The sequence below is a fragment of the Euwallacea fornicatus genome, chromosome 7, assembly GCF_040115645.1.
Source record: "Euwallacea fornicatus isolate EFF26 chromosome 7, ASM4011564v1, whole genome shotgun sequence".
In the NCBI taxonomy this organism is placed as follows: Eukaryota; Metazoa; Arthropoda; class Insecta; order Coleoptera; family Curculionidae; genus Euwallacea; species Euwallacea fornicatus.
In genome coordinates this window covers 5329349-5354874 of record NC_089547.1, presented here as the reverse complement: position 1 = coordinate 5354874, position 25526 = coordinate 5329349, and the positions used below count along the sequence as shown (strand labels likewise).

Sequence of the window (25526 nt, the reverse complement as noted above, 5' to 3'; positions counted from 1 at the left end):
ACGTTTGCTTTCACCAGACCTTTTTCGTTAATGTCCCATACGATTACTTTAGCTTTGTACCTGGCCAGTCTGAGAACGAGTTCCTGACCCACCCCGCCTGCCCCGCCGGTCACCAGGATCATTCTTCCTCTCAGAGATTTCAGAGTTCTAAAAAGCAATCAAAGCCGATTCAGGTGTATTGCTCGGAGCAAATCGACGTTAAGTGAAAATTCCTGGAATTCCACGGTTTTTACTGAGTGTTTCGCAAGGCGTTTACCAGCTTGGAGGTTCATTGAACGACGAAACCTCATGTAAAAACTGAATTAAGATATCAATGGAATTCCAGGCATCGTTTAAACCGCGCCAGTGCCTGGTACGTTCAGGTCGACGTTACTCATCAAGACCATTTAATCAAAACGAGATATTCGATGAGTTTTACCTACTGACCTTAAGCTTTGGGGTGTCAGGTTCAAAACGGCAGCTTCGGCCACGTAATAACACGTAAGCCAGATGATCGTGACCATTTCGAGGGTTCGAGCGATAGCCCTGAGGGTTGCTCGGTGGACGAACTTGTACATGCTCCGCATGATTTTGAAGCCTCGCTGCATGTACCTGAGAACGGGGACTCAAATGGGTGAGGGTCGTGCTGATTAAAGCTAGCAATGGGGTAAAATTCGAAAGTGTTTTATTAATTCCGGGCGAGTTTCCCCGATGAACACCAATAATAAACGCTGCGTTCGATAATTACCGACGGATCGTTCCAACTTTATGGGTTTGAAGCAACGAACTAAAAACTCATTAGATCTGGGAAAAGTGTGTCTAATTCACTTCCAATCTACCGTGAAGTTGCGCAAAATCTGTTCAGTGAAAGAACGTACGTTGGTCAAGAGAAAACGTCCAAAAAATTATTAGCGGAACGCTGACCACGCCGACCCTTTGCGGGGCGCATAACATACCTTTGAGCCCTTTCAGCGACGTTGAATTCCTGCCTGGAAACCTCCACCTGCTGCACATTTTCCACCCTCAAATTCTCGATGCCCATTTTCTTGTGGAAGTAATTCATCCTCCTGAGACCGTAGGTACCACTAAACTCACTTCTTCGTTCCTGCTCCTTCGAAAGTTCCACTCGCTACTGAACGGTGGTTGCACCAACCGTGAGAGTGCGGTGATTGTTCTAAGGTTCTCTCTCTCCGCATCCGTCTTCGGCCGGAATCATTTCTCCGGCGGTACCAGTCCCATTATGAGGATACCATTACATTGATAATTATTGAAGGAAGGTGTATAGTTTCTCCTTTGGGTTTCCTTTTGTTGGAAAGTTATTTCCTTTAAGTGGCCTTAGATCTAACACGATCAAGAGCGGTCAGGGCGGTACTCGGACGCAGGGCAATCTTCTCTAATTGTGATGAGGGGATTTGTAAGTGGACCGTGGGTTCCATTATAGTGCCTTTCGGTTTTTTTTTTATATAGTAAAGTCCCTTCCGCATTTGCCCCCCTCGAGAAAATATGTTAAGATTTATGATTTGCGTTTGCCCGCAGGGCCGCTCTATCGCCTCTAGTTGGCGCATTGCCGGGTTCTTTGGGGAACTCGCTGCTGCGCATTTAAACAAATTTTTTACATAAATTAAATTAACGTTTCTTTCTCGATAAAGATATTTGTGTAAATCTTTGCACCTGTGACATGTTACTATGTGAAAGTTTACTGATGCTGGAGGATTTGTGTCGGTTGTGAAAGCTTGTCTACGGCACTTATGAGCTCACACCCGTGAATCTGACGTCCGCTGCAGCTCCGATTCTCTGTGACCTCATGCTAAACCTCGACCTTCCGGGGTAAAAAGATGGTTGTCGCTTTTGTGATCTCGTCACGAAATTTACACGAGGTCGGGCGAAGCGTTTGATGACCCCTAGATAACGTTTTTTTTTGTAAAGCAAGTACCCGTGCATGCACGTTAATCATTTTCAGCAAATGCTTTCTTCGCAACGCGTGCGAGAAGACTCCGAAAGAACTAATTGCCACGGAATTCGAGAATTCTATTAATCATTTGCTGGGGCTGTATATTCAACATTTCACGCTCGCAGGTAAAGGTCATTGTCGTTTGTTGATCGTGAAACGCGAAGCAGGTTTCGTTTGTTGTTGTTATGAAAACTTTCACCGGTTTCCTCCGCAAGTTCGGCTTTTTCTTCTAATGCAATTTCAACATGCGTGCGTATCCATCTAGCGCAAGTGGATGTTTGTTGATTTGGAAAGTTCGTTCTGTTTAACGATCTTCGATGTCATCATTTAGCTAGGCATGTTTGCCGATTCCACATAGCTGAAAATTGCAAATATTTGCATATTAGTAAATAAGGAGATAAAAATCTTGGAGAATCGCATTGGACAAGCGCGACTTGTTGACGAATTGGCGAATGACGCCCTAACCACAAATCACAACAAGAGTTTCCTATACCGTCCAGGCACGAGTGAGACGGAGATGGCGAGCTTATGACGCCATTTTAACTGGCACACAGCACTACGGGCTTCGTCGCCAGATTGATGATGATGGCGAAGCGCCCAGATTGGGCTCGACTTCCGCCCCTTTGAGTGCTCTGCCAGACCCTGGCGTCTGGTAGCTGCTCTGTCGATGGAACCCCAAATGACGGGTCCAATAGGTCGAGGACGGGTGTGAAAGAAAAAAAATAAAAAATATTATTTTATTAAATAGGTACAAATGACACCTATACGAGGCGATTGGTCTAATAAATTAAGTTAATAAACATTATTAAAACAGGAGCTGATTGGTCAGATTTGCCGCCAGGCACACCCACGCCCTTAAGGGTGTGTATCTGATCAACGTTATTGCCACCATAATGAAAACCTTATACCAAGTTTGCCTTTTCTAAATAATATCTGATATCTAAGTTAAATTCGTCGTGCGTATAAACTCATAAATTCTTCCCAGTGGGCGAGTACCGATGCGTCAGCTGCATGGCACCCGTTATGCTATTGTTCCTACTAATCGGTAAACTCCTCAACTCCTCCTCGGAGTCGTCCTCCTCTTCTTTTGTCGTCATTTTCGATAGCGTCGGTGGGTGAGGCGCCGCGTCAGGTACCAGTCCTCTCAGAAACAACGACAGCACCGTCCAAGGGATCAGTCTAAGGGAAAGTTCGAATTGCGAGATTTTATCGGGCAGATTTGAACGTGACTTACGACTTCAGAATTAGCCCCAGTCTGAACCATCCGGGGATGAGGACCATGGTCTCGTTCGCTTGTATTCCTTCGACGATCCGATCCGCTACGTCGCAGGAGTCGAGTCTGGGCAAGAACCGGGACTGCACCGAGTCAAACATGCCAGTGGCGGAGATGAAATAGGGGCAGACGGCCGTGGTCATCACGCCTTTCACACCTGCAAGTCGCAATTGTCGCGTCAGGGAAGTAATCAATCAGGAGTTGGCGCTGGGAGCTCTTCCGGAGGTTAAAGTTCGCGTTCGGAGCCAGAAATGGGGTAAATTCGTGGTTTCCTGATGGAGCGGCGAACGGGCTCCGTCGTTGCGGGAGCGCTCACTTAGAGCTGAGAGAGATACGATTAAGAAGTTTTCGGAGGAAACTACGTTCGTCTCTTGCCCCTCTGGACCGCCAACGGCGCACTCCTCCTCCTCATGGAAATAAATCGAAATCCGTGGACACCAAGAAAACGACATTTGTTTTCGCGCGGTGCCGCACGCGACCGGATCGTTTGCTCGTGAGAAATCTGAGACTCACCTTGCGCCTCAAGTTCCACCCTCAAAGCCTCGTCAAAGCCGATCGTCGCAAACTTCGACGAGCAATAATCCACCAATTTGTTGATCCCCGCGTGTCCGGCCATGGAGGCGACTGTCACGATGTGCCCGTGCTGGTTCTCGATCATCGAGGGCAGGAAGGCCTTTACCGTCTGATAAACGGGGAAAATCGTGAGTTCGTGCCGGGTACCGAGCGCTTACAAACCAGTACCCAAAAATGGGCCAAAACGTTCACGTCAAAGGTGCGTTTGATCAGGTAGTCGGGAGTGTCCAGCAGCAGGTGACCAGAGACCACTCCCGCGTTGTTGATGAGTATGGTTATCTGAAAAGAAGTTGACGGCTTGGTGCAATAAATACACGGAAGAATGGGGCGTTATTTTACATTTCCTGCATCTTGCCTCGTCTGCTTCGCGACTTTGTACACGTCGTCCTTGTCGGACACGTCGCATTTGTACCCGTAAACTGTGCCTCCGACATCTGCAACTAACTTTTTCGTTTCCTCAATGCCTGAAATTGACTCAGTTAATGATACTTCCCGTTCGATCCTGGCGATTACGAGTGAAATAATGAATATCATTAAATCATGTTCCATCGGTCTAGAAGAACGCGGGCTGTGCCGAGACCCAAATATCTACTTTTGGCCGTAAATATTGACTTGCCCCATTGCACACATACACTGGTTTCTAGTGTAACAAAAATGATTATGCAACTTTCGCGGACCAGTGGCCTCTCGACTATGTTCGAGTGTGCCAGTTGGCTTGTGGGGGCTCGAGCGGGGAGCACTGGCTGCCGCGATTATGGTTGTCCTTCGGACACCAGCAATCAGGTTCTTGGTTGCGAACAGGGTGGCCACGCGCAAACCGACACCCCTCATCGGACTTTCCAGCGCGTCGAAATGGGGGAAGATGTCCTAGCACGAAACGGTCTGAAAGCTCACGTAGTTCTCCAGGATTGCCGGCAGTTTCACACGGGACCTTTAATGAACACGTGCCACCAGCGCATCCTCAGGACAGTTACCTTTTTTACACATTTAAATTCAGCGTTCCACCACGAATTCGGCGATATACAGGGTCGGTCAACAGGCGCGCGCCGCACGGTTACGGCCCTATTTACAGTTTTCGTCCGAAAGTACTTTTTGCAGTGGTCCGCGCGACCTCGCACGGCCCATTTCGACGAGAACATTTCCACTCGTACAGGGTCTGGCAAAAACAGGTGCCACGAAAAATGTCGCTTTTTTACGCGCACACACCCTATATATTATTGCGTGTCCGGGTTTGATACGAGCCTATTAACACATTGCCAATCTCAGAACCGACAGTTTCCGAGATGTATGCAATCGAACGCTGAAAGTGACAGTTGCAGATCTGCAGTTTGCACAATTGCACAATTGCAAAAACGAACGGAGAGGTACTTGGGAACTATTTTTTGTAGCTGCATAGTGGAAGGTGCGCGTTCCAGTGCAGCGTCGAGCTTCGCTTGACGCCTTCCACAGGGTGTCCGCGAAAATGAAGCCGACTCGAGCGCCGAAGAGTGGTCGAAACTTGAAACCTCCAAGCGACACCCGGCTATCACTTTGACGTATCGTGAAACTGCGTCGAAGAAGAACCTGCGTCCACATTTGATGATTTATACTGAAGTTGCGCAGTTCCTGAGCGACTTTATTTTACTAGTTCGCGCATGCGCGGCGCATCCCGAATTCTAATTTACAGCGCGAATATGATGGACGCCCCCATGGAAACCGACGACAAGGTTTCTATCTCGTTCGTCGAAGGTATAATTCGAAAATGGGTTCATGAGGGTGGACGCGGCTCCGATCTTCCCTTTGAGATCGAATCGAGCGTCCATAGGAATCGGAGTTGGAATGGAATAGGGAAGTCTTAAATACTGAATCCTCCGGGGGCGCACCATGGGCGTACCCCAGTTGGGGGTGCCACCAACATCACCCGCCGCATTGGGTCGTGGTGGTGAGAAGTCCTTCGTCGGCGGTAATTGCGTCTGCATCATAAAGCTCATCGTAAGCAATGCCGATGACGACATTGTAACTCGGTGGGAATTCTCACGCACTGACCGAAGTCCGTCATGGGCGTGCCGAAGGGGTACAGCATCCCCTCAGCAATGACTTAACTCTAACTCTATTTACAACCTACAACCGTTCCGATAGATTCTCGGCCTGATCGGAGTATACGATGCAGTACTGAATTTTCAGAAGTTGCTCGAACACGTAAACCGAGTTTAAGTTTGAGTTTTCTTTATAGAAAATTTGAACGATACGAGTGGAAAATTGCGGTTTGCGGAATTTCTTTCGGCCGCACGGACACGTTTTGGGCGACCGCGTACAGGGTGTCCCAAATGAGGCGAGTTTCACGGTGGTCGTCAGAAGCGGTAGCGCATGCGTGGCGGCTCAAATTAGGTAGAAAGAGGCGCGCCCCTTTGTGCCCGTTGGGGAAATGTTCGAAAAGATTAAAACTGCGATTTCCGAAAATCGTAAATTGCTATGGCGCGGGATGGGTAAATTCTACGAAATTTGGCAGCTCTGCATCGCCGACGGCCGCCAATCGGAGGGCGTTCTCGGAGTTTTTCCTTCCAAATTTCGATAAATCGTGTCGAACTTTGCTGTTTCTTATGGCCGTCACGTGGCATTGCGGCAACATCGAATAGACGTTGAAAAAAGTCCTTAAACGTGTGTCGTAAAGGTGCCCTTGCACGTGAGAACATGGAGGAAAAACTATACTAAAGCATCATTTCACCTTAATCGACTTAAAAACAAGTACCACCTTTTGCACTATTCAAAGAGCACCAACGTACCACGTTTTTTGTTTAATTAGACTATAAAATCTGAATATGTTTTTTAACATTAACGCATTTATAATTCCACAAATTCTACTAAAATTAACGAGTGAACACGAGGAAACAGTCACTTTTACCCACAATGAGTGGGAATTACCGCCCACAATAACGATAAAAAAACGTTCCTCCGTTATGGTCAACACAAACTCTACAGCCCCTAGCACCGGCCGTGCGAGCCCCTTTTGCCACATCTGGAGGCATTTCGCGAATGGCTCGCGCCACTGCAGCCTCCAAATCCGCCTCTCTGTCGCAGAGTCTGCGGTAGACCTAATAATAAAAGAAACCTAAATAATCGTTTACATATCGCCGAACAAAAAAATCGAGAGGTGTCAAGTCTGGGGAGCGTGCTGGCCGACTCGCAAGTCCAATCCAATTATTTCCGTGCGCGTCACTTACATGTTGCGTAGCGAATAATGGGTTATGTGGTGGTGCCCCATATCCTGCTGAAACCGCGCGTTAGCTGCAGTAGCCAGTGGATAATCTTCAATCATTTGTGTGACATTCCGCTGCAAAAACTCTTATATATCTTTCCACAGTAAGTGTTCCGTCAAAAGTTATAAATATCACGTGTCTATTAAGAATGTCGAGCTATAAATTAGAGCCCCGTTTGATTTATTCGTCTCAATTCCCCGTTCGTTCGTGGATTTTTGTTGTTCGTCGTTTTCCCCATACCGCAACTTGTGAAACGTGCCTCGTCAGATCACGAAACTACAAGAGGAAATCGGGGGTCTGCTCAAAGATTTTCTCAAAAACCAATTGCAAAAATGGAGCCTTCTCCCGGTCTCACCGTCCCCAAGACCCTGGCCAATATGCCCTTGGTGCAGTTCAAATTTATCTTTCTTTAGGACCCGATGGGCGGTCGATCTAGCTACGTCAATACCACGTTCCACTTTCCGGGTGTTTCAACAGCACTCCCACCATAGCTTTCGACATTTTCATCAGTCCTGCGCATTCCGGTTTTCCTCTCAAACGAGTATCCATGGCAACGCCGAAGTCTAATGGCGCTTTTTGATTATAACACATATCACTTGTTCCTAAGCCTGTTAAGGTGGAATGGTATTTTTGTTTAATAAGGTCCGAGGGGGCACTTTCGTGGTACTTTGCTAAAGACCTTTTTTTAGTGTTTATTAAGATGCCGCCGCAATACAATATGGCGGCCGTAAGAAGTGAGAAAGGTGAATATGATTTCTCGGAATCCAGAAGGTCCGGAAGAATTCCGTGAGCGCCCGGTTGTCGACAATACAGCGCTGCCAAATTTCGTAGCACTTACTCGACCGGTGTACTCGTAAATCTGTGATTTTCGGAAATCGCACTTTTCAGTTCTGGCCCATATCTTGACGACCCCTGTACATAGCTTTAGTTTTAGAACATTTCCAAAACTGGAACCAAAAGGAGCGCATCTTTTTCCAATTTAAGCCACCCTGTATCTCCTGCCGCTTCCACGATCCCCGTGGAGCTCGCGTTATTCGGGACGCCCCGTGTACGACTTACCTCGAATCTTGTAATTTTTTCGATATTTCCAATGGTTTACTCCCGCGCGACACAGCTAGATGGCGGTGTTCTGCAAATGCGCATACCTTAGACAGCTCCGAGAGCGATATGGCTGACGTGGTCAGTAGCAGTCGTTTGTTTCGTCGTCGTCACGGGCTGTCTCAAAGTTAAATTCGATTGTTTATTGCGTTTATAATTAATGCTTTCTATGGAAAATGATACATGCTGAAGAAGGACGATGCCAAGTTTTGCCGATTTACTTAAAATATGAGAAAAATGCTTCGAAGAATACATTTAATTTTTTTTATTTTCTAAACTCAATATTGGCTTTCCGCCCCCACAGGAGGATAATGAACATTAATAACTAAAATTAAATTAAACTGACTGCAATGGCAATGGGGCAGAATGAACTTGTTCCTGTGTTTTTGTCGTTATTTGACAGGTATTGTTCTAGCTTCCTTCCATCGTGTTCAACACGTAATCGATGTCAATTTTCGAAATTTTGCTGTCACGCAAGTTCAATTGGTGTCATCTGTCATATTTGACACTTTTCTTTTTATTATAATTTCAGGAGCGATAATCGTCAGATTTGAGCTGTGATACGTCGTTGAATTCCTAATAAAACGCAGACTTGAAATACGTAAAAAGAGTAATGTTTAATCGCTCACAAAAAGCAACGTCGGGTTGGCACACGTTTGTTAGACACCCCGTAGAAACCTGCCTAACAATTTGGGAAAGCTACTAGAACTGCCGAACGGTTTTGGTTAAAAAAAATTCTCTATTTCGACGTATTAAAAAGCTAAAAGGGGGGGGGGGGGCTTTTCGCGTGGACGCCCTGTATGTGCAAAGCACAAGTTAGGCTGGTTATGGTCGAAAACGAGATGAAGGCTAAATTAAGAAATATGGTGGAAGGCCTACAGAAAGTAAGAGGCACGGCAATGGTCAAAAGTGGTCAGACAAATGGAATTTTTTCAATTAAATCATGCAAATATTAATTAAACTGTTTCCTGTGCGTGCGCTTTATTCGTTGCAAAACATCTTATAAGAAATAACGAGCAAATGTTGATGAAGTTGCTTTATTGTTAATAAAAAAATAAATCTTCGGAATTAACCTGGTGTAAATTAGGTAAACAATTAGAAAATTAACACGAAAACATAACAGTTTCCTTCAGATTATTTCAAAAATCAATAGGGACCTCACCCAAGACACTTGTGTTCGGTAAAATAGCCGTTATCGTTAACGACGTCATCGGTTCGATAAATTTGTTCAATATTTTGCTGGATCGACGTCTTCGCCACTTCTCTTGTACTTCAGTAAAATTTAAATAATTTCCATCTCTCAATCCTTGATCGACAATTCGCCGCATATTTTCTGTGGGGTTCAGATCGGGCGACCGGGACGGCCGCTTCAAAACCGGCATTTTTATACCTCTTCGAGAAATCGTTTAACTAACTTTGAGGAATGTTGTTGTCGCGTCGAAAATGGAACCTTAAGGATAAATTGTCTTCAACATACGGTGAAACAACACTCTGAAGTATATCTCTGTGCACCAATCCTTCCATCGTCGCATTTATTCTATGCAGAGGGCCAATACCGAAACTGCCGATACATGCCCACATGTCATTACCGATCCTCCTCCGTGCTTGACTGCGGGTCTAGCGTATTTAGGGCTTAATCGCTGACCAGTGGGACGTCCGACGTGTTACCTGCCGTGGGAATTAGACAAATTGAGCTTGGATTGATCGGTCTAGCAAACTCGTTCTCAATCCTGTTTGAGTCAGTGTGTGTGCTGTCTAGCAAATCGCATTCGGGCCTCCCGATTTTTCTTACCGAGAATTTCTCCTGGACTAATCTTCGTCTTACGGTCCTTGGAGGCACAAAAGCTTCCAGCTCTGATCGAACTTTCTCAGAAGACATAAATGGATTTTTCGGAATAATAGTCTTTATCTTCCCCTCATCTCTTCCGTTTAGCTTCCTTGGTCGTCCAGGTTTTCCTTTCCGGTTAATCGATGCGGTCCTTTGACATGCTTCTATTACAGCCCAAATGGCGCTCTCTTTAACATCGAACCTGCGGGCGTTTTGCACTCGCCGTCCACTCTCGTTAAAAGCTGTAACAATTCGTTCTTTGCAATGAGTGGACACTTTTACACCACGAGACATGTTGCAGACTGTAAACCGAGTGCAAATTGCGCCAATATTTTCCGGATATTTTAAGAATTTAAAGTGAATTGCACTGTTATCGCCACGTCTATCTACTCTTGACCAGGCGAATTCCAAAGATTTATTTTTCATTGACGACAAAGTAACTTTATCGATATTTGTTTATCATATCTCATGAAGTGTTTTGCGGCAAATAACACATGTCCATGCATAGGAAATGGATCGATTTATGTATGTACGATCTAATGGAAACGTTCCGCTTGTCCATCTACTTTTGGCCGCCGCTGTGCGAGGAAGATGGCGGAACGAACTTCTTGACGGGATGGAGAAGGACGATCGTTAAGGAAAATGCGCAGTCTCGTCTCATATTAGGAACATCATCAAACTCTCGTCGATTCTTGTCTTGAGCGCTCGTTCAGCATGCTATGAAGTCAATTTCTTAAAACTTTCAAACAATCACTTTACCGCAATAGCTGCATAAGCCAACATTTGCAATATTTGAAATTATCTCTGCACCTTCAAACCATCGACGGCGAACGGGAGAACTTTCACGTCATCGTCTTGTAAATTTCATTCTGCCGCATAAACGAAGTTCATAACGAAAAAAATAACAATAATCGCAATTCCCGATTGGCCATCATCACTTTCTCCGATGAACTTGGGCGTTGAACTTAAACTTAAGAGAACCTTATGTAACTTACCGCATACACCAGCGAGTGCCACCGAGCAAACCATTTCCTCATTCCTGCAACTTTTCAGTAAACCAGAACAGCATCAGCTTTAAAGGTACCATTTCAATGGTACTATTTCAATAGTACATTAATTGCACGTGAGTTCGGCGTGTACCTCGTTGAACGGTTGGTTTTTATGAGTATGAGGAAATATGCATGGAATGTTTGGACCTATTGCAGGTGGTTTATCATGTATCTTCAAGTGGCTTTCGCATCATATGCCCGATCTTCCGGGTACATGCAGACAATGAAGCCATTTACTTATGCGACATTACATAAACGCTTAGAACGTTTTCGGTCGTGCCTTGTATATTTACCGTCAGGTAAATGTTTGGAAGGTGCGAACAAGAACACGTTCGATGGTTCAAACGTACCTGAAGAAAGTACTATTCTTTAATTTTATGTTTCTCGTATAGTCGATGTAATATGGTTTGATAATTTAGAGGGTGTAGCTCGAGCTTTCCCTTCGTCTTTGGCCAGCGTCAAGTGATAACTGCGTAGAACGTAGCCGAATTTCAGCCTCCGAATAATTCACTTTTGGCCGAGAACCACGTCGAAGGCAAAACTATTTAAAGACAACCGACCAGTCTTGTTTGGTCAGATCTTAAAAATGTTAATTTGACTACAAAAATGTTCAAAGCAATAGTCACATTACCATATCAGACATGTGTTATTCAGTTAATAACCTCATTTATACACACACACACACACACACACACACACATATATATATCATGAGGACCAGGCATTAAATTCGAAGTAAAAAGTGATTAAATAAACGGCAATTAAATTAAGGTTAATATGAGTAAAAGCAAAGTCAAACATTGTTGGAATAATGGACGAGTAGACGACGAATTCTTGATCGAGTGGGAGCAGCATCCAACAGCGAAGGCAATTCTCTTAAAATTGAATAAATCGTCTTAGACAATTCTGAAGAATGCCATTAACCAAGAGCTCGTTTCGCGATCGCCATAGGCCCCACATTAAATTGTGAAACTGCGTATCTTTCTGCTTCATTCTGGAAAATCATTTCTGGGTTACGGTCCGTAAGGAATTCGGTTGCAAGACCTGTTCGAGGTTGGAACCATTTGAAGCGGATTTGCGTAGACATAATAAACGAACACATAACGCGATCACATCGTAATAACGAACAACAATTTAGGAATTCTTCTTGCAGTCGTAAAATCCCCTAAAGGAAATTTAAATTTAGTCTAATGGCGACCCTCTGACGTTCGCTTGTCAACCGCTTGACATTGATAAAAAAAAAAGGGAATGTCCATTCGCCCTGGCTGTGTTGCCAGCTTTTCGCGATTTCGCTGAGATTTGCGCGCTAGTTGAAATTGATTTTCCATTGATTGTTAGTCATGTTTATAGAATTTTTAAACAATATAAACGAATGTAAATTACGAACGCGCAGACAATAATAATGCATTATTTCCGTGGTTATTAGCGATTAGTGAAACTACAGACTTTTTAAACAGACCGGAACAGCACGAATTCTGATCGAAGTTAACATTTTCTCGTGACAAATGAGCAACGCTACGTTGCCTTTCGGGGCAACAAATTTAAGCCCTTACCTTGCGCACTGACGTCCCACAGAACAACCTTGACTCCCAGTTTGGCCAGCCTTAAAGCCATCAACCGTCCAAGCCCGGAACCCCCTCCAGTAACCAAAGCCACCTCCCCACTCAGTTCTTTCTGTTTCTTGTACTTGAGGGGCAGGAGGTATTTGTAGACGCTCTTTAGGATATAGAAGAGAGACACTAGTAAAAACATTACAACATCTGTAGTTGATTTTAGCAGCCTCTGTTCCCTCCTCGAGGGAAAAGGCGTTTCCTCCGAAAGAGCGGGCATCGGGCATGAAGGCACGAAGGGTCTTTGTTCCATCACGTAATTCATTTTAACGTTCAACAATTCATTACGCACTAGAGGTCTTCGGCGGCAAGATGGCTAGAGTTATCTGAAATAAAAGTTAATTATAAAGTGTTTGACGAGATGAAGAGCCATTAGCAAGAAAGGTTGCTCAGCAACTCTGTGCGAAAGAATCAAGGGCAAAGCAATATGGCTGCCACATCTGCCAAGAAAGCATATTACAGCAAAGTGACATCTGCGTTGTTGCCACAATTGATGTGAAACTTAACTGCGAGGGAAACAATGCTGGTTTATTATAGCAACCATCTCACGCATTTCTTCAATAATTATATCATGAAGTTTTGCCATAGGTTTTGATAGATAGGATATTCAGTTCAGGGCGTCCTTAGCGGTATAAAAACTGTCCTAAATTTGACACTCAACGTGGGGATCTCGAATACTTTTAAACGTAGAAAATCGGTTAAATAGAGAAGTTTTACTTTTATGTCGGTAAGAAAATGCAATTATTTTACGTGTTTCTTTAATTATAACAAATTAGTGTTATATCAGGCTGGTGATGTTAAGACAAACCTTGAAACATACACTGTGTACTTAGTGGTAATTATGTGTTTTTCTAACAATATTAAGTGCAAATCACATTTGGTAATATTAATAATTTATTACTCGGGAAATTAATTTAAAACTTCATAATTTAACGAGAACTACGTCAAAGGAGTATCAAGTGTGTGAGTAGTATTAGCACGTTGACATTTCCCTGCATCAAATTAAATTCATTGTCATTTAATGTGCACAAAATATATATATATATATATATATATATATATATATATATATATTTGTACACAGTAGTTTAAGAACTTGGACGTGATACCAACAATAATAATAATAATAACGCGATAATAAATAATGCAGAGCACAATTTTAGTTTTCGAGAAGACGAATTTTTCCCGCCAAAATTCACGAACAAGGAGTACAACACCATATTACACCAAAATGTCGACAAATTAAGTAAACGGCAACTATGCCAAAAACATTTACTTTTAATTTTATTCAATTAATAAACACGTATTTTTATTTTTGACATATTGCATTTACATGACTTGTTATTTTAGCTAGGGGCCACTCTCGGCCGTTCAATTTTGCGAATTGAATCAATTTGTTGCGCCATTTAAACGATTATACATTTTTCCCGAAGTTAGGATTTTTCCCAGCCGGGCAACATGGCCCTGTTGCAAAGCGGTCGTCGTGACGTCACTCCTATTGTCAATAGCGAGTTTCCAAGAACCAATAGGGCGCAGAGACACGAGACCGTTCCAGTGTTGCCGATTTTTGATCTGAATAAAGGCCAATGGGTGAATTGCTGTAACTCGAGTCTACTTTTCAAGGACGTGCGTTATTTCAAAACGATTTTAATGGTCTTATGGCCCGAAACGAGCCATCTTGAACGTGTAAAAATGCTCACTGCAAGTGCGTAATTAAGCAAAAAACATTATTAATATTGCCTTCATTCCATTACCAGGTGGAACTTTAGAGTTCCATGGATGTCAGTGTAGCGGTCATCAGTTTTATGGGCAATTTAGGTCGGTGAGTACTTGGTTCAGTTTAGAATTTAATTATTCACTAAGCAGTGTGTTCTCTTTGCCCAAAGTCCATTTCGACCGTATCGTATATGGTTTCCAAATTTAATAATTAACTTGACATTAACAGTCCGTTTCAAGGTGATACCTAAATGACTTTATTGTCTTGACACCAATCCTCGGGCAGTAGCGAATTGAGAAAAAAGTGCATCTGGTCGGTTCTTCAAGGTTACATTTTGACTCCTGTATAGCTCAATTTTAGGTACTTTCGCAAAACCACGTACACGAAATACATAGATTTAATCAATGTTTTGTAATAACGGACTTTTACGACACAAACGCGCGAAGAATTTTAACACTTACATGTTGAGTGTGTTGCCTTAGAGAGCGCATGTTCAACATGATTTCTAATAACGAAATTAAAGACATGTAAAGAGACATCGAATTTAGAGCAAACATCGAGATTTTACTAATTTGCCTGGAAGCTGTTGGACGGGGTAGCAGGGCATGATCTACTCGACAAAATCTGAGAACAGGGCGAGTTTGGCGGGTATCGAGACGGGGCTAGACTCACTAAGCCCACGTGACGATCTCGAAAAGTTAAAAAGTTCGTAACACCCAAATGGGAATCCTAGAAAGACCTCCTTTGCCGAGAGAAGTCACCTTCACCTGCTCTAAAGAATACTGAGAGAACGAGCTCATTTTGCTACTTTTAGCTGGTTGCTAGCGGGCCATCGCGAGAACTCAACGTGACCACAGAACCAATCTGAAGCAGCAAATAGCTTCCACTCAGTCTCCTCCATCCTCCAATCTCCTGCATCTAAAGCTATCTTGTCACTGACCTGCAAAATTCTCCTCCCTTATCCTTCAGCACGTAAATTCAGTTTGCGGGCACAGGCAAAGACCGTGAGTACTAAATCACATTTGAAACCGTCGCGAGAACTATACACCAATGGTACCAACCGCGGGTACTTTCCTCGTACAATTACTTTGTTCAGCACCAAAGACGCGGACTAAGTACCAGCGAAAGATTACAGCAAGAACCCAACCAAGGCGATCTGGTGTGGAGCTAGATTAGGTAGTACTCGGATACTATTTGGCAATGCCCATCCATCTGTGCATGGGCATTTATACAGGAGGCGAGAGGTTAAAAGTCCAGCGACTGATTGTGCTCATGGTTTTATTTATGCCTCGATGATGGATGGATGCTTTTTGTGGATTGCGAATTTTTAAGGAAAAACGCTCGTTATTTTATCGCTACGTACGGGGGACACGGAGGAACCTTCGGGTTCCTCCTGGCACGAAATTCGCGTTTTTCTCCGCGATGCTGGTGCCAGATCTCTCGCAACTGCAACGAACGAACCCATCTTGTAAAAGCAATGAGTTTTAGTGAAAGCCCCGCAGGTAACCGATTAACAAATGCATTAAGTGCAAAATGCATTGCTATAATATTCGTATTGCAATTTGCAATGAGCAGGCGAAAAGTGCCTATAGTACCGCATCGCGGTACCGCGTTTCGAGATTTCAAATGCCAAATGATTGCTCTCTAGCGGAGTAGTGAGGTCAAGTTGGATGGATATTTCAGAAATGGCTCGAAATGAGCCTTACGTGCATATTTCACTGCGTTGCGATGCGTAGGCAGGATCGAATGGTTGATGATCGGTACTTTTTGTGGGCAATAATTCGGGAACGCAGGGGAGTGAGGCGAAATCTAACGCCAGGGGGCGTGCGTGAGGGGCGAGGCTCGCACACACTCGGTCATGCAGCATAATTTTTTTATTTAGTTTTCGTTTTCTTTCACGTACGAATGGTCCTCGTTCTGCGACAAACCTAGAGAAGTCCCAATAAACACCGCATAAATTAACGAATCTAAATTATTATCCAATAATCGAGCATTATAGCTAATGAATTTGTAAATATGCCACCTATTTATAGTGATGAAAAATTTAGTAATAGAGCCAAACGAATATCAAATCGTAAATAAAACTGCTATTTTGTGGAGAAAACTACGTGCCTACGAACCTGTTTTAATGCAAGGCTGAATCTTCTGCTCCATCAAATGATAAAAAAATAACAGTTCTTGTGCGCAATACTAAATTAGCGCTAATTACAAAATCAAACTATTCTCCAAGCCTTTTACAACAATTTTTATTTAATTTAAGCAGTTTATGACGAAACGTGTTTCAGTTTCATCACTCCATGCTGCGCGTATTCCCGGGCACACGATGGTACATTTGTTGCCGAATTCGTTCTAAATTTTAATGAAATTACGCCTATTTGAGGCCTTGAACAGAAGGAAAAGTTAGAGCGCACCTGAAACATTTGCCGCTGCGCAGTCTGGAACGTAGTCGCTCAGATTTGTTCTCGGTTAATGCCAATGTGACGTCAGATGACAAAGCTCCGTAACAGTCAATATGGCCGAGTTACACGGCCGTGACGTGAGTCCCGCGCGACTACGTTCGAAACTCCTCTAATGGAGATTTTTGTCAAAGTGTCCTCTCTCTTAGTTATATTTCTTTATTCTTTGTAAGGGAAAATCCACTTTCAATACCAATTATTTTGGTTAATTCGGACCAAGTAAATCACCGGAACTTAGTCCGCTCCTGCGTGCCAGTTTCGGTTTTGTGAAATATGGAATTACTGCTTATTAAAATGTTACCGGCCATCGCACGCGATGAAAAACTGCAATTTTTTTAGGTAAACAAGCGTAAATGCGCCTTTTTCTCTCTAAAAAAAATAAAAAAAAAACAACAGAAGGACACAACAAAGAGTGCCATAACACACGTTGCCGCTTATTAGAAAGCACCGCAGTGAAGAATCATTGATTTATTTGAGCATTGCACGCAATAATTGCTAATGCCCTAGTGCCGCCTGCGAGCGGAACCAAGTGAAGCGGCAAGAGTGCTACCATGCACTTAAATGTTTTTACTAATTGCCCTACTGGAAGTGTGTTATCCGGCAGCAAATCGAAGCTTAATAAACGGTGAGGAAGCTATTAACGTTACATAAAGGCGTTTTCTCTTTTTGGGTACACTAAACGTACACTTCGGGTACACTCTCAGACATCACCGATGAACTAACCTCAGTTGTCAGTGAAAACTCAAATTTATAACCGCGAACAACAACACACAAGCAGCGATCGCCGATGGCCAAACCGCCGTTCACGTAGCCACCGGACAAGCCAACTGACCAAAAGATAAATCGAAGAACACAGAGAAATTCGTAAATTTAAGGTGAAGGATAACGGCAAATAACTATTCTAGTCCTGCAGATCGAGTTCCGAATTGAAAATTGCCCCCTCGGTCGATAAGAGCAAGGCCGTGTTGCCAGTTTGGGGTGGAGCCATTTTACGTAATTTTTCGGCGCAAGAAGCGATAATGCTCGGGGCAACGTGGCATTCGGGGCAAAATGTGTCATAAAATTGTCTCAAAAGTGAATTTCACCAGAAGCGCAAACTTTGCACTAATTTATGCCCACTTCATGAACGTGGGAAAGGGATATCCTGAGCATCAGACAGTTAATATGAATAATAGCTATATTAGGAAATTAATAGTTTTACTTAATTGATTGATGCATTGCACGTCTGAGCATTTGAGTGATTTTTAAGGCAATTACACCCAGTTTCTCCACACCGTCGCGGGTCAAAGTTTGGAACGTAGCAAAAAATGGGTACCCAGGAACATGTTTAAAGAAAAAAAAATATCCAAATATTGTGCCGTTTACCGATCTATCGAACTTGTATCGGTCGTGTTGGCCGCAGCGCCAATATTCGACCGAATAGCCCGCGGGGTGACATTGGTACGACTTGCGTTTTGGTAATGGTACTGCTGACCGGTCTTAAAAACGATAAATTGGATGTTTCCAGATTTAGCGAAACGGGAGAAAGGTTGCGGGTTCAAGGCGGCAGTTTCATTGCGCAAACGCGCGCCGACGGAATGGGAAAATACGTTTCTTATTGCAAAGAGAATTTGATCGAGGAAAAATTCTCGAGTTTTCCGAGAACAATACGACTTCAGAACTTTATAGGGCATTAAATGCGCCGTGTTCATAACTAAGCACGACGGCCGGGGCCTGTCTCTCTCGCCCCATTCCTGCTCCTTAAGTCCATTTTCACTTGCACGTCCTGAGGGTTTTTTTCAGGCAATTAAACACCAAGCCGAGATCGCTGATTATCCACTAAAACAAAGAAACAAATGTGTGTTTTTGTTTTAATTTTTATATCTCTCCTCTCCAACAATCCGAGCTAAAAGTACATCGATCCCAAAGTCATTAAGCAAGTATCGATATGTGCAGATTTTCATATAACATACAGATTACGTCTGAACCAACAGTACCGATTTGAAATGTGATCCACAGGAGAAACCTTACTCGTTTCTATGAAGGTAAAAACTGGTCGCAGTAAGGTTTGTTCACATTTGAGCTGTAAGACCTATTTGTGTTAGCAACAAGCTGAAATTTAGTCCTGTGTGTGTGTGTGTGTGTCTTTCCTTCGGTCTTCGACTTGATTATTGCGACTAGAACCATGAACCTTGACGAACCTTTCACCCCAACCTGCTCCATAATCCAGAAAGTAAGTTTCGGTCTCGGACACGTCTGCAACGACCTCTGCGCCGCGATGTGGTTCTCCTACACTTTATTCTACCTCAACGTAGTCCTCAATATAAAAAGCACCACTGCCGGAACCTTGCTCATGATTGGTGAGTGCGCAGACAACTTCGAAAAGTAGCTTTTTGTGATTTTTTTGTAATAGGTCAAGTTGTCGACTCTATAGCGACCCCTATTGCTGGTTGGGCCATAGACCGTACCGGTGATCGCAGGGCGTGGCATTTTGGGGGGACCATAGCCGTAGCCACTGGCTTTTCCCTGCTCTTCTCTATTAAACCCGGGGAACTCACCACTTCAGTTCTGACTTATTATGTTTTGAGTATAATGCTGTTTCAAGTGGGTTGGGCTATAGTTCAAATCGCCCATTTGTCGCTTATTCCTGAAATAAGCAGGAGTCATAGTCACAGTTCGGACTTGACTGCCATAAGGTTGGATGCGTGTAAGCAATATGTCCGTTTTTCAGTTCTTGATTTTAGGTATACGGCCTCGGTTTGCTGCAGTATTACTGTGTATCTGGTTACCTTAATGGTACTAAAAACTGATGATAACAGCGCTATTGGGCCTAATGATTTTTACAAGTTTAAGGTTCGTAACTGAAGTATATCGAATATATATATATATATATATATATATAGAGAGAGAGAGAGAGAGAGAGAAAACTAGAAAAAGTGGATTATGTAGACATAATGGTGAACGTAAAACACCTTACATCCTTGAGATTTCTTTCCCAGGAAATCGCCCTCATCATTGTCTTCATAGGAATAATAACCTCCCTACTGTTTTATTGCGGCCTCCTGGGAACCTTCGAAATATCCGACTATGAAGCTCTCCTCGAAACGGACGACGCTAACCAACTAAACTCCAACAACCACGAAAAGCATTTCTTAAGACAATCGATCATCTATTTAGTCGCCTTAACGTAAACACCTCATCATCTGCGCTTGGCGAATTTACATTACATATTTTATAGGTACATGGCATCAAGGCTATTTATAATCCTGAATCTAGTATATATCCCACTTTATTTAGACGAAAGGACGGAGATCGAGGTGGTGGAGAAGGAGAAAATCCGTCAAACTATTGCTACGATTCCTTTGGTGGTCTACGTTGCATCGTTTATCACCTCCGTGTTTTTGAAATGCAGAGGCCGGAACTGCCCTGATAAAGTAGCTAGCACATTATATAATCACCCTCATGCTTTAGTTGGACGTTTCTAGATAACTTATTTAATAGGAGGGGCCGTGGGTTTGATGGCTTCGGTGTGGCTTGGATCTGGAGTTTCGCCCAATTCCGATGCGGAATTATATGCGATTGCCATATTTTTAGGTCAGTTCGTGCACGAATTAGACCTTATATTCAGTCGTATAGACGAAAAAATCATGAGAAATTAAAAAATCAAATTTTAAAATTGGTTTTTAAACGAAACCTTGACGTAATGGTGTATGCAGCTGTTTTTGGTGATTTTCCTGATGGAATGGTGGTTAAAACCTTTCCTAAGAAATTTGTACGAAGTTCTCCAATACAGTTTCCAATACTAAATTTTAGGTGTCAGCGGATCCTCGACCATGATTGCCAGTCTCTGCCTCACTGCCAACTTCGTAAAAACCAACGGATACGGTGGAGGACAAGTTTACAGCATAGTTACCTTCACTGACAAGTTGATTTCAGGTGCCGTCGTGTTGCTCGTGCAAAACTTGTAAGATATTCTCCAGAGCAACATTTACTTGATTACGAAATTATTGCTCACTTACAGCCAGTGCTCCCCTAAAAATCTCTGTCCTCATTACTACGAAAACGTCCTCTCTTACATTTGCGGCATCGTGTCACTTGTCGGAATCGCGTCTTTGGTGGTTTTGGAGGTGAAGATTCGAGGGAATGGAAGGTTACCACGTTGAGAATGATTAATACACCATATTTAACTTATCAATTGCGTACATTTTATTGCATTAATTTGGAATATCTGCACTTTTTAAACGCCAACAAATTAGAAAATGTACGGTTTCGAACCATGCGTCACGAATTGCACATACACAGTTTTACCCAAATTAAACTAATTCTAATTGGGTACTAACGCTATTGCTCAATGAGGAGACCACAAGAGAAATGTCGTTCGATTTTAAAATTTGAATTTGAATGTCAAGCTGCGTTCTCTGTTGCCATACAATAACCGACATTTCTCCGTCGTTTCTCAAGCCTTGAAGGATTTTATTACATAGAGACAATCCGACGATGAAGCAATCTAATGTGTCGAGGAGGAATGAAGCGGATTCTCGTAATTCACTACCGGAGACACATAAATGGGATTCATTTCGTGTGCTTTCTGCGTTTTATAGTTTTCAATTTGTTCATTGAATTTCGCAAATTCGATCTTCTCCTCCCTCCAAAGTTGAAACTTTTTGAACAGAATAATCACTAAGCCTGCAAGTATGATCGAAACGAAGATCCCTAAGGTGCGGTCTACATTTTAAGTCTGTAACAAACGGGAGGATATAATTTACCGATGCCAAATCCATATCCAATGGCTTTCAGTGTGAAGTCACAGTTCTTTCTGATTGGCACATGAATGATATCATTAGTATCTTTATAGTAGCAATATTGTATGATACATCTGCTGGATTCACTCTCGAAGATCACCACCAAACACGGGTTGTCACCTGAGTTAATGAACTCATTATGTATTTATTATTCAAATGACTATTAACCTACCGCAAAGTGTAAGGTTTTCCACTTTATGGAAGCTTACAGAGTTATTTTCTAAGGTCACACTGGATTTGTCGTCAATTATTGTTTTGTTTAAAAAGTAGTTTTTGACTGGTTCCTCGTACATTTCGCAAACCACATTCTTAGCCTCATTGGTGTTCATTTCGCAATAGTCGCCCTTGTGCCCTGGTTTGCACTTGCACGAATTGCATGTGCATGTGCCATTTCCGCTGCAGATCTCACTATCTACATTATAGACCAAACACTCTCCAACTTGTGACTTTGTTGCTCTTTTACCTGCTCCCAAAAAGCATTGGTCAACTGCCGTAGGGCATGAGCAGTCATCGTTGGAGTAACCGTCGTAGCACCTACACTCCCCTTCGACGCACTGGCCTTTGTTATTGCAGATCTCCTGGGCTTTGTTCATTGGGCATTCGAACTCGCAGTAAGTCCCGGTGAATGATTTCCTGCATGTGCATTTACCGCAAATGCAATCCCCACTGCAAATCGCATACATTTTATTTGAAGTCAGCCCTCAGTGCATTATACCAGGTCCTTTTGTCTGGTTAGCCGGAGGCAACTGCCGGTTAACGACTAACTGACAGACGAACCATCGGTCCTTGTGCAGGCACTTACTTGGAGGAGCAAATAGGAGAGTTTTCATCTTTCCTGCAAACTCTCACCTCTTCTCTGCACGCTTCCGAGCATTCCCTCCCCTTCCTACGTTATAGAAAAATTGTTCCTATGTACAAGTTCACTTTCATTATTGCTCCAGTGGCTTCATACACAAAATGGCGCGTTTGGTGTTTCTTGGAAACTTAATTTTATTATTTAAACGTAGGGGGAGTCCATGTTAGTGAAATAAACGTTGCCAAATGTACCACGAATTTTCCCGCACTAATCGCGGTATCGGCAGCTCAGGAAGCATTCAGAAACCCCCGGTTGAATATAACTAGCTGCTGGTATCTTTTTTAGTGAAGCAACCGTCGTCAAATACTCGTCAAACAGATTTTGACAACGCGAAACTTTCGATCCGATCACCTGCAGCGCCAGTGAATGGCAACGTGGCATCATTCTTTTGTTTTTGCAATGACGACAGGCAAATACGTATCTTCTGTCAGATTGAAGAAAGCGCTGCTGCTTCCCGTAAACGTAACCTCAGAGAAAAACACTTAAATTGATAATTTCGAGATTTGTTTAAACCCCGTCCCCAAGTCATTGGCGCGCGGGTAATTTGCCTCATATCAAACGCACGAAAACCATTTACGTATTTAAGCCACTGGCGCGTCACTGGAACAGGTATTGTATCTACCATCCTAAATCGCAGACGCAAGAGCCGCAGTCCTCAGTGCCGTGTTCGCATTTCCACTTAATTTGGGGTAAGTTTTCGCACTTACAAGATCCGCCAACGTAGTGGATGTTGATTACTATCTCCTCGTTGATGCCGCTCTCTTTGATGATAATTTGCTCCTGAAATTCGCTTTAAGTTTGCAATTTTTAGGTTTCGCGCCGAAGTAGGAACAACGAATTCCAAGAATTTACGAGCAAATTTGATTCGCGACCACAGCGTTGGTTGCCGTACCTACTTCTGCGCAAACGCCGAAACGCTCCATCTCGCGCAGAGAATAAATCATTTATACAATTCAAAATTCGACTGATCGCGTTTTGTAAATAAATTTTGTGCCTACATAAGACCTTGAAGGAGTGCCGTGTAAGGATAATTCCAGCTTAAAATTTACAGGTTCCTCTTCCACGTTGTTGCATCCAGCCTTTTGCTGGTACTGATTCGTACCGTTGCAATCTACGAAGAAGCGGAGCTGCAGTTCTGGGATTTGAGGAGAATTCGCCGAGAATTCAACTCGTCTGGAAGGTCCTATTTAAGGTTCGTTTCTTAGTGGGTCAAATTGGGTACCTGATGAAGTCGAGAAACCCCTTTTTAACCAGCTCCAAGATATTCTCCGAGTTGTCTTTCAAGACCCCCACGAATGCCTCCTCCTCAAGTATGTCCCTCTCCATCTGACGATAGGACTTGATCTTGTCCTTAGTGGCCGCCACAATTAAGTTGGTCTGCAATCGAGATTAATGCGTCAGCCCCGCAGATAATTTACTTAGTTATGAGAGTATCTACCTTGAATTTCCTTAGGAGCATCTTAATTTGGGGCAAACTCGGGTAATCATACTTCAAAGGTTCAGTATGATCGCCGTGCTCGTCCATCAAACACCGCAACTCGTCATTAACCTCCGTCGCCCCTACAAGCAGCCCGTCGCCTGCGGTATGCAGCAAGCTATCAGTGGAGAGCAATATGATCTTCCTGGAGCTTTCGGACCATCCGAACTGCTTGCCGCAGACCAGAATTTGGAAGATTGCCTCCAAAGCACCGTCAAGATCGTCGAGATTTGCAGAAACTATGCTATTGCCCACCTAAAATCGGCTCTGGAGTTTGGCTCTCTAGGCAAAGGGGCTGGGGCAGCCTACCACTTCAAAGAAATCACTCATCTTATCGGTAAAATTCAAGCTGTGCTTGAAGAGCCAGGCCTTGGTCTGGCAAACGGGAGAACCCTCCTCGGTTTGCTCACAGGGGTTATTGATCTTACTTGGAGCGGTCATAATAAGGGGCATTCCTGGCTTGTCGAGAAATGACCCAAAGGCCAACTTGTAGTGCTTGGTCAGTTCCTCCAGACTGCGCCCTTCAATGGACGGCAATGCAGGTTTTTTTAAGAAGCTTTACACAGTATTTTACCAAGATCATTTCCAAGGTTCTTCAAGGTGTCCAGATGAGGTAACATGGAGTAGCTTAGGTCGCCCAAGTAGTATAACTCCAAGGGGTAGTTTTTGGCCGCCTTGTACGTGAAGGATATGTTAAGGGGTTGGCCTGGTGGAACACCGCTCATCAATGCAACCAATCAAAAGCAACATTTACCTTTTCTTAGGGTCACATCGAACTGCTGAGGCTTTATCTGGATGGCGCTCGAGGCATCTTCCACATCATTGATGTCGACGAAATTCTGGTTTTTTACAATATTCACAGAGTTGTTTCGGTTCCTCTCTATGGAGGTTCCGCATTCCTTGAGTTCGTCAATGAAATCGCACAGGAACTTATCGGCTATCTGCAGAGAGAAATATGATTGATGATCATGATGATGATGATGAGATTTCTGTACCGAAATTCTTACCCTTTGGTCGTAGCACCAATTGCAGCACGTGTGCGCCAATAAACATTCACTACAGCTCTCCTCTTTTTGGCACACTTTGCGTAAGTCCGAGGGACATTCATCTTTATTATCCGTCTGTCCTAGGGCTTTGTCGGTTAGGACAACAGTTTGAATAAGAAAGAGACATAATTTGAAGCCGCCGGGATTCATGATGGATCTTACATGGCCATCAGCGTTAGAACTCCGCGTTCCTCTGACGTGTCTCCAATATACGAGGGGCGAACGAAAAATTGATTAGTCGACAAAATCCCACAGAGGGCGAGAATTGGCCCAGGTGGGTTCGGGTAAGCTCAGGTGAGAATTAAAAAAAAAATGTTTTTTGCCTCTCGGTGGTGCTATTTCTGGAGAAATTTAGGAATTTTCGAGGGCTAATTTGCGGAAAAAAGCTGTTTGACGTGGCATCGTTGCTCTTATATCAATAAAGTAGATACAGGTATGATTGTAGATAAACATGCTAATAGCTCCATGATGTCGGGAAAGTGTACACAAGCAGATGATAAGTTTTATATTTAGACAGTTGATCTCTCTCTGCCATGCTATGATAAATCCAGGAACTCAGTATACGAGGGGCCATTTCGGCCGCAAAGCCACAAACG

The 25526-nt window shown here is 43.4% G+C and overlaps 4 protein-coding genes across 7 annotated transcripts in view; 1 reads left to right on the top strand and 3 right to left on the bottom strand.

Moving 5' to 3' along the window:
- LOC136340231 (short-chain dehydrogenase/reductase family 16C member 6) overlaps positions 1-1201 on the bottom strand; it is an 89096-nt gene extending 87895 nt beyond the window's left edge. Inside the window, exons 1-3 of one of the 2 annotated variants that reach the window (XM_066284133.1) lie at positions 936-1201; positions 427-591; positions 20-147 (exon numbers count right to left, since the gene is read on the bottom strand). In XM_066284133.1, the coding sequence (XP_066140230.1) occupies positions 20-147; positions 427-591; positions 936-1042 (400 nt within the window). In that variant the 5' untranslated portion in view covers positions 1043-1201. The remainder of the gene's footprint in view (positions 1-19; positions 148-426; positions 592-935) is intronic. The other variant, XM_066284132.1, reaches the window with a different exon arrangement.
- Positions 1202-2653: 1452 nt separating this feature from the next.
- Positions 2654-17630, bottom strand: LOC136340443 (epidermal retinol dehydrogenase 2-like). 2 transcript variants are annotated; one of them, XM_066284577.1, is made up of 7 exons: positions 17494-17630; positions 12541-12923; positions 4116-4240; positions 3945-4055; positions 3717-3885; positions 3165-3360; positions 2654-3109 (listed from the first exon to the last, which is right to left on the bottom strand). In XM_066284577.1, the coding sequence occupies exons 2-7, from the start codon at positions 12860-12862 to the stop codon at positions 2899-2901; spliced, it is 1134 nt and encodes a 377-aa protein (XP_066140674.1). In that variant the 5' UTR covers positions 12863-12923; positions 17494-17630; the 3' UTR covers positions 2654-2898. The 2 variants fall into 2 exon arrangements, with proteins under 2 accessions (XP_066140674.1, XP_066140673.1); XM_066284576.1 differs by lacking the exon at positions 17494-17630 and adding an exon at positions 15255-15526.
- A 47-nt stretch (positions 17631-17677) lies between these two features.
- Positions 17678-20944, top strand: LOC136340438 (major facilitator superfamily domain-containing protein 12-like). Of its 2 annotated transcripts, XM_066284566.1 has the most exons (9): positions 17678-19109; positions 19163-19445; positions 19494-19602; positions 19749-19936; positions 19988-20183; positions 20235-20343; positions 20563-20634; positions 20686-20713; positions 20771-20944. In XM_066284566.1, exons 1-9 carry the CDS (start codon positions 18935-18937, stop codon positions 20910-20912), a joined length of 1302 nt encoding a protein of 433 aa, XP_066140663.1. In that variant the 5' UTR covers positions 17678-18934; the 3' UTR covers positions 20913-20944. The 2 variants fall into 2 exon arrangements, with proteins under 2 accessions (XP_066140663.1, XP_066140662.1); XM_066284565.1 differs by having other exon boundaries at positions 20563-20713.
- Positions 20932-25211, bottom strand: LOC136340434 (integrin beta-nu-like). Its single transcript, XM_066284556.1, has 13 exons — positions 24892-25211; positions 24639-24825; positions 24459-24590; positions 24194-24405; positions 23846-24139; positions 23630-23784; positions 23406-23580; positions 23030-23187; positions 22354-22437; positions 22015-22217; positions 21724-21963; positions 21516-21671; positions 20932-21462 (listed from the first exon to the last, which is right to left on the bottom strand). The coding sequence occupies exons 1-13, from the start codon at positions 25078-25080 to the stop codon at positions 21257-21259; spliced, it is 2391 nt and encodes a 796-aa protein (XP_066140653.1). The 5' UTR covers positions 25081-25211; the 3' UTR covers positions 20932-21256.
- Positions 25212-25526: the final 315 nt, after the last annotated feature.

Excerpts from the sequence above, each read along its gene's own strand:
- LOC136340443 (XM_066284577.1), bottom strand. The coding sequence starts at position 12,862 with ATGAATTACGTGATGGAACAAAGACCCTTCGTGCCTTCATGCCCGATG. Across the intron at positions 4,056-4,115 it reads CGAGGCAAGATGCAGGAAAT|ATAACCATACTCATCAACAA; the intron begins GTAAAATAACGC and ends ACTTCTTTTCAG. Across the intron at positions 3,361-3,716 it reads GGTGGAACTTGAGGCGCAAG|GTGTGAAAGGCGTGATGACC; the intron begins GTGAGTCTCAGA and ends TGCGACTTGCAG.
- LOC136340438 (XM_066284565.1), top strand. The coding sequence starts at position 18,935 with ATGAACCTTGACGAACCTTTCACCCCAACCTGCTCCATAATCCAGAAA. Across the intron at positions 20,344-20,562 it reads TGCGATTGCCATATTTTTAG|GTGTCAGCGGATCCTCGACC; the intron begins GTCAGTTCGTGC and ends ACTAAATTTTAG. Across the intron at positions 20,714-20,770 it reads GTGTTGCTCGTGCAAAACTT|CCAGTGCTCCCCTAAAAATC; the intron begins GTAAGATATTCT and ends GCTCACTTACAG.
- LOC136340434 (XM_066284556.1), bottom strand. The coding sequence starts at position 25,080 with ATGAATCCCGGCGGCTTCAAATTATGTCTCTTTCTTATTCAAACTGTT. Across the intron at positions 21,964-22,014 it reads CCAATGCTTTTTGGGAGCAG|ATAGTGAGATCTGCAGCGGA; the intron begins GTAAAAGAGCAA and ends TCTATAATGTAG. Across the intron at positions 21,672-21,723 it reads GGAAAACCTTACACTTTGCG|GTGACAACCCGTGTTTGGTG; the intron begins GTAGGTTAATAG and ends TCATTAACTCAG.